Source organism: Lissotriton helveticus, chromosome 2_1, assembly GCF_964261635.1.
Source record: "Lissotriton helveticus chromosome 2_1, aLisHel1.1, whole genome shotgun sequence".
Classification (NCBI taxonomy): domain Eukaryota; kingdom Metazoa; phylum Chordata; class Amphibia; order Caudata; family Salamandridae; genus Lissotriton; species Lissotriton helveticus.
Genome location: NC_136059.1, coordinates 1,568,256,383 through 1,568,277,313, shown reverse-complemented (window position 1 = coordinate 1,568,277,313; position 20,931 = coordinate 1,568,256,383). Strand labels below are relative to the sequence as shown.

Here is a 20,931-nt window from a genome sequence, read left to right as displayed (position 1 = left end):
TTGCCAGTCAGTTAGCACTAAATAATGGGCACTTTATGTGGGCAGATGGGTGGCATGAATCTCATCGGACCAATTACTTGCCCCCATGTGTGCTACTTCTGGGTTACACATATCTGTTCAAGTCTTTGTTGTTTTTTTTCTCCTTTTTTTGTTGCTAGCTGTGCTCTCTGTGGTTCAGTTCACACCCAATCAAGAAAGCTATTCTTCTGTGCTAATCTAACACAGTCCTGGTGCTTACCATTGTAAACTGCTAAGGTTAAGAAATAAACTTTCCTACGTGGAGTCAACATGCAGTCGCACCCTTCCCTGAAGCAGTTATGTTGCTGAATGGGTAGGAGGAATGCGAGATGATATGAACACGGAAAACGTCACGCCGAATAATTTTAGCAGTAAGCCACTGTGCAGTTTCAGAAAATCTATGCTACCTACCTGGAGAATCAAAGATCGGTTAAAACAGAATCCAAAAGTGGGCAGGGCTGTTTAGTTCAAATTCAACAGAAAGTTTTATGTATTTTTCTAATATATCATTTTAGCAGGCGTGGCCTACTTGTTTGAGTTCAGAGAGGGAGGCTGCAGTGCTCCAGTTTCAAATCATGAAATAAATGATAATTATTCAAGGATTATTCGTGAAGGTGGGGCCTCTCACAACCTTTTTAATCACTACATTTTTATGCACTAATCTGAGTAAAAGAGAAAATGCACAATGGACTATTTTATAAAGTAGACCGTCGGTTCCCGCAGCCATTTCAGAAAGAAAGCTCCAATAATTAATCCTTCCAAACAAATCAGTGACCGAGTGCCATGCAACATTCAAACAGGAACCTCCCACCTACACAATGCGCACGTTACTCATTACCGGCCTGGCAGGGAATATATGCACTCTGAAAAATCCCTTCTGTCAGCTGTTATGAGAAACACAAGTCAGTACATTGTTGGTTCTCATGTGGTTTTGTCTTCGGCTTGCCTGAGAAGTGGGTCAAAAGTTATGGAGCTTATCAATTTCTGCTGATTTATCCTAATGAACCAGAAATAACTTTGTAGGACTTAGATCCCCTCAGAATCCTTCTGCGCATTGTTCATTGACAGCTCAGAAAGTGTTGAATAAAGAGGCCACTGTTGTTGAGTAAAGAGGTCAATAGGAAGCATATATGAACGCCGACTATTTGTTGGACAATAGCAGCACTTGCATGAGAGATGCCATTGCCCTTGAACTAACTGCAACTTAAATGAATAAAAGCAAAAAAGTAACTAATATAAAAATACAAGAACTACAAGCCAACTATGCTACTTCAAAAGATTCAACACAACAATGGGGCTAGTCTGTCTCCTTTGTAAATTGTTTTAAAATTTAACTAAAATGATTTACATTTTAAAATAGAATCTACCTTATAGTATTTATAAACAACATGCAGCACGAATGGGACATTTTATGTGAGACACGGCTGGGTTGAACAAGCGGTCTTCACTTTTCAAGCACTGCACTCGTGCTTGTGGCGGCATCCACCTTGCGGAAGCGAGCAGTGGCCATGTGTTTGTAATTAACGTGGCCGCGCCACTGCTAGCTCCCGCAAGGTGGATGCCACCACTAGTGCCGTGCTTGAAAAGTGAAGACAGATGGCTAAAGGCTCTCCTAGAGAAACGCATGCTCGCTGCCTAGGCGAGACCTAAAAAGTGGCTATTCTAAAGATCAGTAATACCCCATGAAAATGTAGAAGGTTTGTTTTATTGGTTTGTTTTTAGCCAGCGAATGTTGGGAACATCCACCAGCTTGGAGTATTAAAAATGGTTTCCAACTTATTTTCGGACTCCATTTATTTGTGTGCGCGCATTTAAATGGCAAAGCTCCCTAAACAGACCCATATTCTCAGTACTTGTAGGGAAAGGGGTTACTGTAATAGCACATTTTTTCCATGTAAAATAAAATATAGGGGGTGACTGCAATGAAGTTTCCCTTAAACTTGCTGATTGTTTGAATGTGAAAAATACATAGCCATACTCACAGGAAAAATCAGCTCTCCTGGAAATCTCAGACTTCTGATGATTTCCATGTATACTGTAGGATTTTTTTCAAGACCCTAAAAATAATTAACACTACAAAACTGGTAGCTGTAAGGATATAATTAAGTTGTGTGATAATCAGCCCTATGAATTCACTCTAGTCTTCCAATCAAAATATTTTCATTGAATGAGCTTTGGTAGATTTGGTAAAGGTGTTCCATCACGGTCACAGAAGGCAAACTTGACTCTATTGCAGTGTGCAGTAGCAGAGCAGTTGGCACACAAAACACCAATGTTCATCAAAGTAATATAGTTAACATGTGGGTTATTACATACCTGTTCCAGTAATAATGGTGACAAAATCTTCCACTCCTTTTCCTAGGCCAAATTTCCTTTCTGCCAGAGCGGCACAGTTTCCATCATTGTCCACCCACACTGGCAGGTGTAAAGAGTCAGAGATTGGGGTTCTTAAATCAACAGAACTCCATTCTTGAATCAGTTTTGTAGAATGAAGTACGATTCCCTCATGAGGATTGACACGTCCCCCAGTAGAAATACCTAAGACAATGAACCGCAATAGAGTCAACAATGTGCAATCAATAGACACTGGCATACAATAAAATATTTAATGAACACGTTTGCGACTTTAGATGATAATTCCGTTTGAATCTGGAATTTCTGTTAGAAAAGATCTGCCCTTGTGCTGTAAATCTAAATAACTTGTGATGCTTCAAAGGAGAGTTTTCAGATTCCCTTACCTTGCTCTGGAGTCACCTAATGTACCTGCAGATTCAGTCTAGCCTACAGCAGCATCAGACAGGGGCATCATTCCTGGACTATTCCTGGGATGATTTAGGTGTCAGGGAACAGAAAATGAAATCATTGTGAGAACCTTAGTTTGCAGGCTAAATTCTGGTCCAAATCGTAACTAAGTCACATAATATGAGCAGAAAGCTCAGACTATGTGCCTTTAAAGGAGACTAGTTAGACTTCAAGATTGCATGGAGCCTGAGGGGAACCCAGTGAATCTGGGTTAAACTGCAGGTTAGCCAAACAGGCATGTGGGGCACTTGACCTGCTGCCTGAGAGGCAGAAGGTGGCATGTGCATGTTTAACAGTGTCTCACTGTGAAACAAAAGCAAATGTCTGACAACTGTACACAATTTTTAGATATATTGTCAGATTAGAAGGGAATCACAGCTAAACTGAAAAGACAATTGTGTACCATATATAAAAATTCCATTTACCAACCTGAACTTTATACAATTAAGGGGAAATGTTTTAGACCTCTGGCTGTCGATTTTTACACAAAAAAGTATAATTTTTACCAAACAAATGGCTTTCAATTTTGCACTATGACAGGTGGTTTTCTTTAAGTAGCAAGGTCAGGATTTAATTGGGAGGTAATCCTGGACTGGGCAATGCTAATATTTAGGGTATTAACATTTGTAGAAATTTTAAAGACCTGAGAAAATACTGAAAGTCTGTCTAAACCTAAAAAGAAGATAAGAGGCAGCAGAGCATAGGAGTTCTGTTACTTACCTAAAAAGCATCTATTCGTTGCATACAGTGCAGTAGATTCAAATGCTGTGCACACTCCTGCCATATAGTGTTGGGCTTGGATGTTTACAACTTGTTTTTCTTTGAAGAAGTTTTTTGAGTTAAGAGATCCAGTGACGACTCTTCTTCGAGGCAATGCACAATGTTATCGGCTTCATCTTCAGATTGTTTTTCAGACATTGAGTGTCAATGTAGAGGAGTCAGATAGTATTTATAATGATGACCGTGCAACTAGTGCCTAGACGCCTTAGGATATTACCTGCGCTATACAAAAAAATAAATACCTGCTTTGGATATAGCATAACTCTGCCTGGATTTGGAGAAAGATACGAATAGTTGTGTTTTCAAACTCAATTTAGTTCTGTCAATCAAGTATAGAAAAGCTTTTTGGTAAATCTATGGTGTGTAGAACCCTTTCAAATACAGATCCCGATTTGGCAATGAAAACTGACAGCGTAATAGTGACTGAGATGGAAAGACAATATAACTTTTGATAAAAATGTTGGATTCGTCCTTAGAACTACCACGTCCGTATGCACTAGGAAGAATAGCTCTTCTAAAGTGAGCGCTTGCATTTCACTAACACTTTGTAAAGAAGTGATTACAACTGAGAACTGCACTTTTTTCATGAAAGGTATTGAAGCGGGCAGGAATGTAAGGACCCAAAAGGGGAGACCATGAGTGTAGTTAGAACCACATTTGAAGTTCATAGTGGGGCTTGTGGTGTTCTTAGAGGTGTTAGCCTTTTCAGCCCTTCTTTTAATGCTTTGACGACAGTTATTTTAAACAGTGAACGATGTTCCATGTTTTGCAGGGGCACAGAAATTGCTGCAAGGTGATGAGGTATGAATGTGAAAGCTAGTTCTTACCATTGTAGAGGTGGTAGGTAGTGTAGTCGTTTTTCAATTGTAGAGTTGATAGGATCTATGTTTAGAGTGGTTAGGTTAGGCTGATTTGTAGAGCGCACAGCTGCCAAGAAAAGGGACGTTCCGGAGCTAAACGCAATAAAGGCCTCTAACAGCAAGGGGCCCATCAAGACGAGCGAAAGAAAAAAAAGGGCCAGAAAGAGCCAGAGAGAGAAAAAAAAGGGCGTGGACTACAAAACCTATAAAGAAGGGAAAAGATGAGTCTTCAATGCTCTCCGAAATGATAGATAGTTATCCAAGCTCTGGATGTGTACAGGAAGGGTGTTCCACAGTTTAGCTGCCAGTGTGCGAAAGGAGTGCCCACCAGCGCGGGCCCTCCTGACTCGGGGGACAACTGCCAGATGTTGACCTGCTGAAAGAAGATGACGAGTAGGAACGCAAGCGGAGAGCAGGCCCGCTAGAATGCCAGGTGCAGGGGAGTTCAAGATCCTGAACGCAAAGCAGAGGGACTTGAACTCCACCAGTTATGCCACCGGTAGCCAATGAAGCTGACGAGTGGCGGTGGAGGTGGGGCAGTATCTAGGCATACCAAGAAGAGTTCTGACGGCCATGTTTTGAACTCTGTGCAGTCTCAGAATTTCCGTCTTGTTGGCCCCCCAAGTAGAGCGAGCGGGCATAATCCAGTCCCGACAACACGGATGCCTGGACAATCATCTGCCGGATGGAAGGGTAAAAAAAAAAAAAAAACAGCAGAGGTTTGAGCCCACGCAGGATGCCAACGCATGTTGCCGCCACCTTCTAAGTCTGAGTTTGGAAACTATGGGCCGAATCAACCCAGACCCCAAGGTTCTTCACCACCTGTTTCGGGGTGGGTGCAGGGACCAGTGTGGTGGGCCAACAATGTTCACTCCATAGCTCAAGATGTTTCCCAACCAGCAAGACCTCAGACTTGCTGGCGTTGAGCTGGAGACAATTGGCAGTCATCCACCCTGCAACGTAAGCAAGCCCACTCCGGAATTTAGCAGCATCATTCACAGATGATTGAGAGCTAGCTTTTTTGTCTGATGCCCGATGGAGCTACCTGGTTTAGCTATAGGGGAGACAGGTCGGGGATTCCCTCCTTGGACATCACCTACCCGGTCGGTCTTTAGCCAGACTTCCTTTCGTCTCTCTTGTGGTCTCTTCCCTTCCCGCTTCCTCCCTCTACTTCTCTCCTCTCTCAATGTATTGAGACTGAACTATTCTGTCTGATGCCCGATGGAGCTACCTGGTTTAGCTATAGGGGAGATGGGCGGTGGATTGCCTCCTTGGTCGTCACCTACCCAGTCGGCCTTTAGACAGATTTCTTTTCGTCTCTCCTTGTTGTCTCCTCCCCTATCCTCCCTTTCTCACCTACACTGTTCCCTCCCCTCTATTGCTCCATTTATTTTGCTTCCCATGTTATTTAAATGTGTCCCATTGAGACCTAGCTATTTGGCCAAAGCCCGGTGGAGCTACCTGATAGCTATAGAGGAGATGGGTTTTGGGACTTTCCCCTCGACCGTCACCTACCCAGCCGATCTTTGGGCAGACTTTATTTCGTCTTTCTGCCGTATCTCCCTCCCATCCTGTTTTTCTGCGAACCTCTTCCCCAGACACCTGAGACCGAACTTCTTTGTCTGATGCCCGATGGAGCTACCTGGTTTAGCTATAGGGGAGATGGACCGTGGATTCCCTCCTTGGTCGTCACCTACCCAGTCGGTCTTTAGACAGACTTCCTCTCGTCTCTACGGTTGTCTCTTCCCTTACCCTCACATTCTCACCTCACCTACCCCCCACTTCTTTTCTCTCTCCTTTCTCTCCTCTCCTACTGTATTGCTGATTGTTTGATGTATTGTGTAATTGTTGATCTTTTTCTGTTATACTGTTAAACCACATTGTTTCACTTCCTTCCATCCCTCCTGTTGTCTCCTCCCGCATCCTCCCTCTATTTATGTCTCTCCTTCTCCCCTCTCTCAATGTACTGAGTCTGAACTTTTTTTGTCTGATGCCCGATGGAGCTACCTGGTTTAGCTATAGGTGAGATGGCCCGTGGATTCCCTCATTGGTCTTCACCTACCCAGTCGGTCTTTAGACAGACTTCTATCCGTCTCTCTGTATTGTCTCTTCCCTTTTCCTCCCTTTCTCACCTCCCCTACTTTTCTCTCTCCTTTCTCTCCTCTCCTAATTGTATTGCCTATTTTTTGGAATTTATTGTGTAATTGTTAAACTTTTTATGTTACATTGTTGATTCTCATGTAAAGCGCTCTGATACCTCCGGGTCTAGCCAGCGCTATATAAAACTCTTTAAATAAATAAATAAATAAATAAATAAGAGGGCGACTACTAATTGTGTATCGTTAGCATACAATACTATAGTCAGCCCTCTCCTTTTGGTTACCGCAGCTAAGGGCTGGACATACAGGTTGAAAAGCATTGGACTTAATGCCGAGCCCTGCGGCACTCCCTGTTTGATAGGATGGATTTTGGAGGTGAAAGGGTGGGGACGACACCTGGAAGGACCTATCCGAAAGAAAGGAGATAAACCAATCCAGGGCAAGCCCTCAATACCGGCCTCCTCCAACCTCCGTATCAAAATCTGGTAGGAGACCTTGTCAAATGCGGCACTGAGATACAACAGGATCAGTGCCGAAGTACATCCCTCAACCAGTGCTGCTCTCAGGTGTTCGGCCGCAGCTAGGAGGGCTGACTCCGCACTGGGAGGAATCCAGTAGGTTATTATCCTCCAGGTAGCCTGACAAGATGGAATTAATATAGGCTTCTGAGATCTTAGAGGCCCAAGGAAGCAGAGAAATAGAACGAAAGTTCTCCGGTTTAGCTGGATCGAGGGTGGGCTTCTTTAATAGCGGCATTACCCTAGCCTGCTTTAATAGCCTGGGAACTATGGCCATAGACAGGGACATGTTGATAACCTGGCCCAGAGGTGTGAGGAGCACAGGAAGCAGTCTCATCAGTTGGTTGGCTTCATAGGGTCAGCCGGGGAGCCAGATTTAACCTTTCTGCAGAGTATACATAGTGCGTCCTCCGTAATTGGTGGGAAGGTGGTCAGTGTACGCGAGCAAGTGGTTGGGGGGGCGTCCCCAGAGTCAGAGCCCATGATCACCTGAGGGAAGGTCTTACAGATGTTCTCCACCTTATTTATAAAGAAGGTGGCAAGGTCCTCACAGTGTTTGTCTGACTTGATGGCAGACGTCACAGGTGCCCCAGGGTTTTTAAGGTTTTTCAGAATAGAGAACATTTTTTTAGAAGGATTATGGCTATTTCTGATCTCATCAGTAAAATATGCTGCTCGTGCTTTCTGGATGGTCCTATGGTATTTCTTGATGGCTGACTGATAGCAGCTCTTCAGGATGGAGTTAAAGTCTCGCCTCCATACCCTCTCCATCTGTTTACATGCTTTAGGCATATTGGTAAGGTTGGTGTTATACCATGGATTGGATTTGGTGCTCTGACCCTTGGATTGTTTGGCAGGGATCAGGTCAGATCCAGGGGATGTCGTAGCCAGTCTGATAGTGCTTCACTGGCGGCACCTGGATCTTCAGGCCAGCTAGGCACACTCGAGGAGAGGAGGGAACTGAGATGATCAAAGTTTAATTTATCCCAGGGGCGACGGAGCGAGAGCTTCTGAGGTAATTTTCGAGAGGGCACAACCCCGGAAAGCACCATAGGAATCAAGTAATGATCAGACCAGAATAACGGAGTAGGGTTTGAGACAGAGAGACGTGAGAAATTGGAGAAGACTGGGTCAAGTAAGTGGCCAGCAGAGTGGGTGGGGTCCTGTACTAATTGGTGCAACTGGCAGACCGCTAGGTCAGCTGCGAAGGTGACTGCTTCTGGATCATGAGGATTGTCAAGATGCAGATTTAAGTCAGGTATGACAGAAAAGTTGGCACATCTCACAACCAGAGAGCCAACTAGGTCAATCAATGCATTCCTTCGAGAGGCCTGGGTGGCGGTATAACAGTATGCCAGACATGGTGTAGTTGGGATTAAAAGAGATCCCAAACCGTTCACACTCACAGCCTATTACAGTTTCCTTAACTAATGTACAGGTGTAGCATGATTTAAAAACAACTGCCACACCGCCACCACTAGCCTCCTGATTAAGGGCGATATTATAGCCCGGGGGGAGTGCCATCCCTGGTTCTGCCACCTTCTCTGCCGATAGCCATGTCTCTGTCAAGAAAAGGACATCTGGGGATTCGTCGCGCAACAAGTCATGTATATCCAGAAAGTGGTTGACTAATGACCGGCAATTGAGACTAAGCAATTTAATGTTCTGACAAGGGCCAGATGGATAGATGGGGGAGGATAAAATAGGCGCCCATAATTTAAAGCCACAGTTCCTACAACAAAATGGACCCATAGGGAGGGTACAGAGAAGAAGGCTACAGGTGTTGCTTGCTGGCCTAAAGGCTAGAAGTTCATCTCGGGAATAAGAAATCATATTTTTCCAAAAACCGGCAGCATGACTGGCGTATGGCGACGTCCAGGCAAGGACGGGCGCAGACAGGCTTGCCTTTGGCATGCCAGCAGCGTCCGCGGTCTACTCATGCCTAAATGCCGGTAAAGTGCGCAGTTCCACCCCCTCCAGCCGTGAAATGCATCACTAATCCGGTGACTGTGCCCCAGAAAAAGTAATCGCCCACCACAACAATCGGCAAAATGCAGCGGTGGACCGGAGCAGGGGAAGAGAAAGCCTGACAGGTAGGCAGAACAAGAAGGAAATAAAACAGCAAAGTTAACAGACAAACTTTTTCTATACATTCTGACAGCAAATTTAGGCACTCAAGGACTTCAGGAGCCGTATGGGTAGATTGAACCTGTAATGAATCTGGGTGTGTGACTGTGCTATTGGCTTTGTGTGAGAAGATCCTGCAGATTGGGGAGATTCCAGTGAGGAACCAATGACAATTCAAGCAATGTGGTGTACCATGGTTGCCATACCCATGTTGGAGCAGCTAAAATTAGAGTGAGAGAGGTTTGCCTGAGCTTCTTCATCACATATGGAATGAGTGGGAGAGGCGGAAAAGCGTAGACAAATATCCCACACCAATTTATCCATAGTGCATTGCTAAGTGACTGTGGGCGATACCTGGAGGCAAAGTGTTAGCACATTGCGTTCTCCGCCATTCCAGATAAATCCAACTTTGGTGTTTCTCACGTTTGAAAGTACTAATAGAGGACTTGTGGACATGTTTCTGCATCCTTCTTAGGTCTGCAGAGGTTCTGCCAGGATGTGAATGTGATGTTGTAATGCCCATTTCCATACGTTCTGCGCGAACTGTGACAACATTAGAGAATGTGTGCCTCCCTGTTTTTTAATGTAATACATCGCTGTCATATTGCCTGTTTTTATAAGGACTACCTTATGACAAATGTGTGATAGGAATGCCTTCAACACCAGTTGAATTGCAAAGAGCTCTAGGTAATTGATGTGATGAGCTCTTTTTTGAAAAGTCCGTACTCCATGTACTATCATGTCTGACATGGGCACCACCAGCCCGTGAGTGAAGCTTCTGTGGTAATGGTCGCTATCGGAAGCAGGTGCTTGTAAGTCATTCCCTGCAGTAGTTTGTTGCTGTCCACCACTGCAGATAGCGATGAACTTTAGGCTGAATCAATATTAGATCCTCCAGTCTGCCCACCACCTGTGACCATTGTGACGCTAAACACTCCTGTAAGGACCAAATGTGTAGCCTTGCATGGGATACAATAGCTATGCAAGAGACCATCATGCCTAGGAGACGCATTACCATTCTGACTGGCAGGTGAGGATGTGGATGAAAAAGTGCAGTTTGTTCTGGTAAAATGAGAACTCTTGGAGATCGGCTTTGGCTGTCACAGTGTGGAGAACTCCCCACAAGTAGGGTTGGATCTGCAGTGTTTCCAGATGGGCCTTCGTCACATTTATGGTGAAGCCCAATCTGAGAAGCAGTGAGATTGTGTGTTTCCTGTACACACTTTAAATTCTGTTTGCACTGTTTATCAGCTAATCATCTATATAAGGGAAGACACAAATACACGATCTTCTCTGGTATGCTGCTACTTTGAAAGACTTTGAATTGATAATGGTGACCACTTACCATACACCTCAGACACTTTCGATAAGTTGGATGGATGGGATTGTGGAAATATGCATTTTGAGGTCAAGGGCTGTCATGAACTCTCCTTCCTTCAAATGTGGGATACCATCCTATCCTGAAGGGTGACCATATGAACATTTTCTGATCTGATGTACCAGTTGAGTGGCTGAGGTAAAGAAAAGGCGGTAACATTATTTTCTTTTTTGGGATCAAGACACCCCTCTGCCCTGATATTCTGTTCGGAACTTGATAGATGGCCCCTTTGATTAGGAGCACTTATACTTCTTTCAGAAGGAATGTTTGGTGGGGTTGATAGGAGTTCCAGACAGTAACGGTGTTGTACTGTTGAGAGTACCCACTGGGCAGCTGTGATGTCTGTCCACTATGTCTGGAATCTCAGACGTCTCCCCCTGACAGCTGTTGGATTGGTGTGGGGGGGGGGGGACAAAGAGAGTCACTTACTTTGTGCTGGAAGCAGTGCATTCAGTTGGCATGCCTTTATCTTTTCCCGTTCCCATTTCATCTGTATGAACGCTACCAAAACCTTATCTTCCCTGTTGGTGGTAAGCCTGCTACTATCTCTGGAAGGATTGGCCCTGCTCTGTGGTGGATATTTTACCTAAACCCCTTCCCTGTTGTCTTCGAAAGGGCTGATGCGAGACGGCTGTTTGCAGTGCACCCATTGCTTTGCTGTATCAGTGTCCTTTTCAATCTTTTCTAACATCTCATCGACCTTGGAGCTGAAGAGATGTTCTCCATCAAAGGACACATTTATAAGGTGTTATAGCTCAGACATGAATCCAGAAATAAGTAGCCACACAAGTCTGTGTAGTAGGATAACAAATGCGATGCCCCTAGCTCAAATGCATCCAATGCACATCTAATGGTTGCATTAGATATAAGTTTTCCTTCTGCTAATAAGTCTGGTGCTGGAGGAGATCAGCCATCTCATTCCATTATACCAGATTGTATATAGAGAACCAATGGCTGCTAATACCTACAGCCACCATTTTCCCGCAGCCACACAATTCCGTGAAGTAGCCACTACTAGGTAATCTTGGGATGAATGCCCCCCTGAGGCAGAGTGGGTCTGAAGGGAAGGCTTTATACGTTCTTTCCACCCTAGGAGTTAGAACCCTGCTTTTAACTGGGTCTTTGAAATTTTAATGGATGGCTTCAGCATAGACTTTATCATCGGAAGATACTGCACAGACTTTTCAGTTTGAGATAAAGTCTCCATCACAAGTCCTCACCTTAAGTGTAATATGCATATCTACCTTGTGGTATGTTGCGGCCATATGAAAGAGTGATTACTGCAATGACCAGAGGCATCTGGGGAGGGCGCTTGTGGATCTAGAGCAACATGATTCCACAAATGGATGCTTACATGTTAAATAACATTTTTAGTTTGAGGTATGTGTGGCTGTAGATACAGTTGCTGTGCACAGACAGTAAATCAGTCCCTCCTAGAAAAGCAGAGGACAGAAAAAGTGTATAGGGTACTGCCTGACCCACACTTACTAGTTGGCGGAACAACACATCCACACAGTAGTGTTTCGTGAGTGTGTGTATTGTGGATCATGTAGCTGCTTTACAGATGTCCATTATGGAAATATTGACTGAGAAAGTCATGAAGGCTCCTTTTTCTCCTTGCAGAGTGGGCTCTAAAAGGAATAGGCAAAACCGTTTTGGCCTTCCTGCGACATGTTTGAAAACATTTTACTATTCATCTAGCTTTGCCTGATTTGCAGAGGGCCTTCCCTTTATGTGGGTTAGAGAATGCAACAAAGAGTTGTTGCATCTTTTTGAAAGGTTTTGTCCTACCAAAAGGTACATAGGGGCTTGCTTTACATAAAAGGTCTTGAGAGCCCATTCTGCAACCAGTCAGGTTGTAGTGAGAATACAGGAATGTCAATGAACTGGTTCATGTGAAACATGCAAATTACCTTTGGGAGGAATTCAGGGTTGGTGTGGAGGACAACCCTGTTCCTGTGTACTTGAAAGAAATGTTCTTCTAGCGTTCATGCCAGGAGCGCTCTCACATGCCTGAGTGTAGTGATTCACAAAGAGCAATGCTACCCTCCAAGAAAGGATTTGGAGGGGACCGGAGTGAAGGCGCTCAAACGGGTGGCCCATTAGTCATGTGAGGACAATGTTGAATTCCCACGTTGGGGCCTGGGGGATCTGAGGCAAGGCAACGCTTTTGAGGCCCTCCATGAAAGTCTTGATTGGTATACCGAAGAGGGAAGTATGTCGCCTGTTTTGAAGATAGGCAGCTACTGAGGCCAGGTGAAGGTGAATGGAAGTGAAGGCTAGACCACACCTCTGCAAGGGGAGGAAATAGCAGAAGATGTCCTCGACCTCTGGAGTTAAAGGCTCAATTTGCTAAGAGTGCAATAATGGACAAAGTGGTTCCATTTGGTAGCATAACAGGCACGTGTGGTCACCCTGCACACATCTTCTAGGATGGTCATGCATTCAGGTGGAAAGTTAAGGTATCCAAACTCTAAGACCTCAGGAGCCAAATCGCAAGATTGAGCGCCTTGGGGTCTGAGTGCCTGATTTCTCTATGGTTCTGAGTGAGGAGGTCCGGCCTGTTGGGTAGCCTCTCGTGCAGGACCACTGAGAGTTCCAGTATGGGGGTGAACCAGGGCTGGCAGGCCCAAGTGAGGGCCACCAGGGTTGGCCACAGCCTTCGAACCACAAACAGAAGAAAACGAGTTACTTACCTGTAACTTCAGTAATCCAGTATTGGTATCTTTCATAGATTCACATGCTTAGAATCATCCCCACCAACGAGGTGAGAGTCTTGCGGTACAATAAAACATATACATTACAGTCATAATAACATCACACCATAGGCTATAGTAGATAGCTTAGTCACTACACTAGCCTATCTTAGTCCTTTTACAAAAAGAAACAAACTTGGAAACCAGCCAATCGGGCAGCAGCACCCTCTTAGAACCTTCCCGACAGAGAGGCAAACCCTCAGATTTTTGTAGCACAAGTGACAATAAGTATGCCATAATGATAAGGTTAGCCTCTCTGGGGAGGAGGGTGGGTCGCATGTGAATCTATGAAAGATACCAATCCTGGATAATTGAAGTTACAGGTAAGTAACTCGTTTTCTTATCCAGTATTGGGGTATTTTTCATAGATTCACATGCTTAGAATCAGAGTAGCTAGCAGTAAACAATACATGGATGCATAGTGGATGGTGGGTATCATAAGAGAAATCCAAAATATACCCTACCAAACCAATGCAAATAATATATATATCGAATTTCAAAGATGCCCTCAGCATTGAAAGAGCACACGACCGTGCCCCACGCCATCTGGCATTTATCACCTCGCTGCAGCTTGCCTTTCACATCCCAACAGTTTCCTTCATGTTCCGACGCGTTTCGAGGCAGACGCCTCTTAATCATGGACTGGAAGGACACACATTGAGGCACAACTCTTTTCCGGTATTTATTTCATTTGCCTAATTGGCTATTGCTCCGTGCATCATAACTATTGCATTATGGATGTTACAGTCCGTGAAAAAAAGAGTCTTATTAATCTTCCTGTATTAGGCTCAATGTTGTGTTCAAATAAAAGTCTGTGAATACCTTTGTAGGTTTGGCACACTCAAGGCAGGCTCAATTAGTTGCTGGAACACAGTGCTGCACGGAGACTAACATTCAGCTCCCCAGCGTTCCGATTTTTAACACGGCTGCTCTGCCGTGTAAATGAGCACCATTTCAAGAACTTGGAAGGCTGGGTAGCTGAATGTTAGTCTCCGTGCAGCACTGTGTTCCAGCAACTAATTGGTCTCCAATCCCCAGATTTTTTCTTTATCAGAAAAAAGCGAGAATAAAATCCCTTTCCTGTTTGAGAGCGAGGAACCTTTTCTATCGCCCCTTTTGACAACCTAGCTTTCACCTCTTTTCTGAGTAGAGAAAGATGCTGTGGGTTTTTCCATTAAAGGTGGATAAGGAGGGGGAAATTTGGATAACTCCAGGGTGTGACCGAATTTTATTATATCAAATACCCACTTGTCTGTGGTAATTTTCTTTCAATTTTTGAGATGTTGGGACATTTTTGGAATGTTGAATACTTGAGGCATATCTGGTGCAGGTGCAGTAGGAGTGTCACTGTTTTCGGGCAGAATCTCTGCCCCGAGGTTGAGGTTTCCTGCCCTGTTGCTGTTGCTGTTGATAATGATATCCGTATCGACCCTGGCCACCTTGTTGCTGGTACTTCTGGTAACCTCCACGAAAGGTGCAAGAACCTCTACCTCTTGCTCCTCGAAAAGGTGTCTTTCTATACTGCAAGGTACCCAATGACCTAGCAGTATCTGTGTTTTTTTTTATTTCTTGCAGTGCGTCATCGATATGTTTACCAAATAAGAGGTCGCCATCAAAAGGCATGCCCAGAATTTTTGTTTGGACTTCAGGGCGAAACTTAGTGGATTTCAGCCAGCCCTGATGTCTAAGGGTAGCTGCTCCGGTGAGTTGACGAAATCCCAGAGACGCTATATCCATAGAGATATCTGACTTCAGAAGCAGCTCTTTCACCTTCCATGAGAATTTTCTTTGCCTCTATTTTCTTGTCATCAGACAGATACTCTATATAAGGCGAAATGTCCGACAAAAATTGTCGATCGTATCTGCCTAAGATTGCTAAACTATTCGTAGCTCGAACTGTAGCGCCCGCCATGGTGGTAAAGCGTTTGCCTATGTTGTCAAGGCGCCTACCATCTTGGTCAGGTGGAGCTGTTATTGGAGCAGAAGGATTCTGAGATTATCTTTGCGCTGCTTGAGAGATCTGGTTTAGGGTGACCAGAAAGGCAGGCAGGTGCGTCATCTGGCGCTTTGTTTGTTTTGCCAATCCTAGGGAGAATCGCAGGAATGGAAAATTGAGTTTTCATGATCTTTACTCCCTTCTCCCATATATGATCAATTATAGGGATTGAGCGGGTGATTTCCTGTTCAGATCTTTAAAATCATACAGAAAACACTCTGTTTTCTGTACTGGCATGGAAAGATGAAATCTAGAAGCTGCCCTTTCCATAATTGCATGGAAACCTATGTCCTCAGGAGGGGAGTCAACAGCTAGAGGAACCAGTGAAGCTGGTGTTGGGATAAGATATTCGTCCCATTCATCTACGGTAGTGGGCGTATTTGGAATTTCTCCGTCTTCTGCCACGGTGTCTCCGTCATCATCTTGCAGTAATTGTGAAGGCAACGTCACTTGGGGATCAGAAACTGGTGTTGCAGGGGTCGCAGGCTGCATCTCTGGAGGTGCAGGAGCTTTTTCTGGAGCTGCGACTGGAGGAAAATGGCTATTATAGTCCTTTAACATTGCTGTGAGGTCTTGAAGCAAAGTTGCAGGCATCTGAACCATAGGTTCTTGATGGAATGATTCTTGAGGTCCTCTTAAAGACTCATATGGTTCATAAAACTCTTCTTTATCGTCATCCTCTTGATATTTTATTTTGAGTTGAGAAGGGTCTTGTGCCTGCCCAAAGGGATCATCAGCATCAGATTCCTCCAAATAATGGCTAGGAGGTAAAGGTGAAATGTTAGATACATCATGGTAAAATTGCCTGGAAGATGATAATTTGGAGCTCAAAATTGGCCTAATTTGTAAAGGCGCAGGTTTTTTACACTTCAATGTAGCTGAAGTATACATGGATGGCGAATCAGATTCTGTGGAGATGGCTGTAATAGATGACATCGTCGACATTGTAATCATGGATGTCGTCGAAGGAAAAGTCATCGTCGACGATGTGGTCGTCGACGTCACGGTTGAAGTTGTCGTTGCAGGCAGACTCGTCGTCGAGAGTACAATCATAGTCGACGGTGGGCTCGTCGACGGTGGGCACGTCGACGGTACGTCATCGACGGCGGGCTACTCGACGGGATTTCTATCATCGTCGACGGGGTACTCGTCGACGAAGGATGGATCGTCGTCGACGGCGGAGGCATCGTTGACGTTATGGGAATAGTCGACGGCGATGGAATACTCGTCGACTGAGTTCTCGTCGACGGTGGAATTTTCTTCGACGCTGAAGATCCACTCACCTTCTGTGGAGATTTTCTCGTCGGCTATGTCTGGCTAGTTATCATCGAGGAAGCGCTTTCTTTACTTTGCGGATAGCAACTTATCATGGTTGCGAAAACGAACCCGTTATAGGGAGTGGTTGGTCATTTGGTGTATAGATCCGGACTTGCAAGTTACATAGGATTCATACTCAGGAGTCAGTTTTTTACTTATCTAAGCCACTTCCTCGTTCTTTGATTGATGCTGCGGTCCATGTTACGTCTGAAATTATTTTGATGCTTTGTATGCAGGTCGATGGTCACTATTTAATTCCAATGGTGCCCCACCTTGTATAGACTGCAGCTTGCGTCCACCAATTTGGCAAACAAACAAGATAATTTTCTACTATATTTATGCCTTGATGAAGTCTCTGTGTGGGACGAAACACGTGTTGGTGATGTACATGCTGGGAGAATCTATTTTATGAAATTTAAATATCAATAAAGAAAATATTGAAGAAATTCAAAGTGGACTCTATTATAATTTACCTTGGAGTATCAGGATCACCTATTTGGATCACCTATTGGAGTATCTGTTCTGTTCTGTTCTGCACTCTTTATGACAGTTAGAATTGTCTTGCTAAGGGCGTAATACTCAAGCCCAGACTGAAATATCTGTGACCTTTAGGAGTGCTGTAATTTGAATCTCTATTCTCAATAGTTTATGATGTTTTAGATGTCGACGGAGGCTCAGGAAGAGATTTTGAGGTCGTTTTCAATGAAACCTTCACATTTTCTCCAGATTTTACCTCAGAAGAGAATGAGGATTTCTCTTTTTTTGAGGAAGAGGGACCAATCTCTGAGTGAGATTTCTTCAGGGTCTTACTCTGCTTCTCAGGAGGATCTCCATATCTATCCCTCTTCTTGGATAGGGGGTGGAGGCTTGAGGACTTCTACTGCCATCTCCTTCAGATACCACTTCAGATGATGCCTTCAACTTCTCCAGCCAAACCAGCAGACGTCCCTCTCGATCTTTCAAGGTCTTGGCTGGAAAGGTTCACAAATCCTGCAATCCTTGACCTTGTAAGCTGGGTAGAGGCAATAGATACATTCTTTATGTGGATCTTCAAAGTGTAATCTCTTCTTCCCACAGGAAGAACAGGCCAAAAACGAGCATTTCTTGGAGGAATCAGACATTTTTTCTCTCAAGAAGAAAAGGTTTAAGGAAAAAACTGAGCAGAGCTCAGGGAGACTCCCTAACACACGAGGTGTGGTAGAAAATCTGAGGGTTTGCCTCTCTGTGGGGAAGGTTCTAAGTGGGTGCTGCTGCCTGATTGGCTGGTTTCCAAGTTTGGTTCTTTTTGCAAAAGGACTAAGATAGGCTGGTGTAGTGACTTTGCCATCTACTATAGCCTATGGTGTGATGTTATTATGACTGTAATGTATATGTTTTATTGTAGCGCGAGACTCCCACCTCGTTGGCGGGGATGAGTCTAAGCATGTGAATCTATGAAAGATACCCCAATACTGGATAAGTAGAGAAAGAGGCAGAACAATGTAGGCAAATCTCCCGGACTGATTCATCCATAGTGCATTGCAAATGGACAGTGGGTGCGGGAACCTGGAGGAAAAGCTTGGTCATTAGGCATTTGATGGAAGTGAAGAGGTCCATCTGAGGCTACCCCCACCGCTAGAAGTGGATGAGGAGGACTCTTAGTGAGGTTCCCACTCATGAACCTTTTGCTACATCCTGCTAAGGAGGTCGGCAAAGTCATGGTCTACTCCCGGGAGATACTTCGCCACAAGATGAATTTTGCGGCAGAGAGCCCACAGCCAAATGCGGAGAGCTGAGATGACAGAGTGCCACACTGTTTTTGAAAGTAGAACATTGTCTGTCGGGACGAGAACAACCAATGCCAGGTGAGTGGTCAACAGTTTCATGAAATTGATGGGGAGGCCCTGTAGCCTGGGCTCCCATTAGCCTTGGACAGTCAGGTCCTGCAAGTACGCACTTCACCCGGTCAGGGATGCATCCATTATGATGGTCACCTGTGGAACTGAGTCGAGAAAAAGGCTACCCCTGCAACAGGATGCTGGTGTTCCACCACTGCAGTGAGCTAGAAGCGTGTATCTGTTCAACACTAGATCGCCCCAATGACCATTGCTTGAGACAATAGCTGCGCAAGACATTCCTGTAACAGTGGCATATGTAATCTATTGTGTTCAACTATGGAAATGCAGGAGGCCATCATGCCTAGAAGGCACTTGACTGTTCTGACCAAGACAAGTAAAAGTGGATGGGAGTCTACTTCTAGGGCAAGGTGGTTTTTGCAGAGATAAATTTGCTCTGATGAGAAAATTAGAGAACAGTCACGAATCTAAAATCGAAGGAGTGTTCTAGAATAATGTACGAAACCCTAAAGGAGTGTTCTAGAATAATGTAAGAAACCCTAAATTGACTTGGCAAGTATGGACTTGAGTATGAGATCTTGAACTATGAAATATTGCAGAATTTTTCACATAATTATGGATTTTGAGTACTTGCCACATAATTCACCATCTGCTGCTTTATTTACAAAGAAACTAGTTCAAACAGATCAAATGTATGTAGTGCTGTATAGTGGCAGACCATCTGTGAAGGTTAACTGGTCACCCATCAACTGCTGGCTGCTACAATCCGGTGTTACATTGGCACCAAATGATGAGAAAACTTTCGCTGGACAGTATTAATATATATTATAATGAGAAAACAGAGCGATAATACTGCCACATAATTTACTGCAGTAAGCCACATAATTCTCAATTTCCTTCCACATAATTAAATCAATGTTGCAGCCTAATGCGGTCCTCAATTACCTCGAAATGTCAGTGGCCCTCACAATAGTTATGTTGATCTTGAAAAGCACTTAATCATTGGAACAGTTTCATGGTGCTAGGAAGAGAACTTTCATAAGTATTTTAATTTGTAACAACTCACCCACACCAAGAATTCTGCAATTGAAATGTACAGCTTCTGAAGCAGCTTCAACGCACATTTTCAGGATAAGCTCCATGCGATCCTCATAGGTTTTGGGGTTAGGCTGCACATATTTCTTGACAATTTCACCCTGAATGGGGAGATACAACAAACCGTTCAAACATGTTCAAGTGCTAATATTCATCATTCCCAGGAGCTTAGTTTTGTAGACCTAGTTTTTTTGTATAGGACTTGCCCTGTCCCTGTGTGACAAGTCTTCACAAGGCAACACAACTCCTTAAATGGGATTTATAAAGCCTTTCAAGGGACTATTAGCGCTGACTTGTGTAACTTTGTAAAGAAATGCAACGCCTCAGCTTGCGCTGTGTTACCTTACCTTTAGTTCTGGGATGCATTCCATGGGTGGAGCATGGGAGTGCTCATGCATCCACCCATAGAATTGGACGCAATCCCAGATTTACTAAATGTAGAGAACCTGGGATTGCTTCAAAAGGGTGCCCCTACCACAGCGAGTCATAACGAGGGGAATATCTTTATTTTTCCTTGTTATTTGCTCCTTCTATGCGTGCAGAAACAACTATCGTGCCTGTAACACAGGCACCCAACAGCCTGGCACAAGGGTGCCTGCCTTGGAGCTGGGCAGTTTCAAGTGCGCCAGTGCAGGTAGAGAGCTGAAGAACGCCATATCTTGGAAGATTTGGTGCTGTTCAGCGCTCTCCCTTTCATACAATGCAGCAACTTTGCTTGCTGCCCTACACTGCATAAACTTTTAGAAAATATGTCATGCAGCGTTTGAAAATCATGGAATTTAGTGGTCACAATGAAGGAAAGGTTACTTCTAATCTGAATTCATCATGCAACTTTTGCTGATTAGTCAAGCATTTAATAGGTAGACTATGGGTGGGCTCCTGAAGTGTCTAACCAAGAGATAAATCTCTCTTCTGAAAACATTTTATACACATAAATGCCTCCCTACCTATTGAGTAGCCACACTAACTGACATTGGTTGAGAGTTTACTTTTACCAGGATGCAGGGTTCCCATCTCTCATCCACTACCATCCTAATAAGACTCGACAGGATGAGGGCAGGTTATGAAATCGTTGTAAGTTGCCATGATAGAGAAATAAGCATAATTTCCTTCTTCAAGCGATCTTCTCTGATAAATATGGAAAATTATTAATACTTCCAGTTTATCCAGAAAAAGCAGCAAACTCAAGTAAAAGGATAGCATTAAGGTTAAAGACTAAATCCGACCCACAGGATTCACAAAGAAGTTTGGCCCAGTTGAGTAGTGATTACCACTAGGAAAATAGCTTCCAAAATGCCTATTTGTGAAAAAGACAATGCTGAGTTCCCGAAGAATGTGTAGTGTCCTTTA

At 44.2% G+C, this 20,931-nt stretch overlaps 1 protein-coding gene across 2 annotated transcripts in view; it reads right to left on the bottom strand.

The window, feature by feature from the left end:
- GNE (glucosamine (UDP-N-acetyl)-2-epimerase/N-acetylmannosamine kinase) overlaps window positions 1-20,931 on the bottom strand; it is a 248,260-nt gene that overhangs the window by 68,092 nt on the left and 159,237 nt on the right. For both annotated transcript variants that reach the window (XM_078676535.1, XM_078676534.1), the window contains exons 8-9: window positions 19,553-19,682; window positions 2,335-2,556 (exon numbers count right to left, since the gene is read on the bottom strand). In XM_078676535.1, coding sequence (XP_078532661.1) covers window positions 2,335-2,556; window positions 19,553-19,682 — 352 coding nt within the window. The remainder of the gene's footprint in view (window positions 1-2,334; window positions 2,557-19,552; window positions 19,683-20,931) is intronic.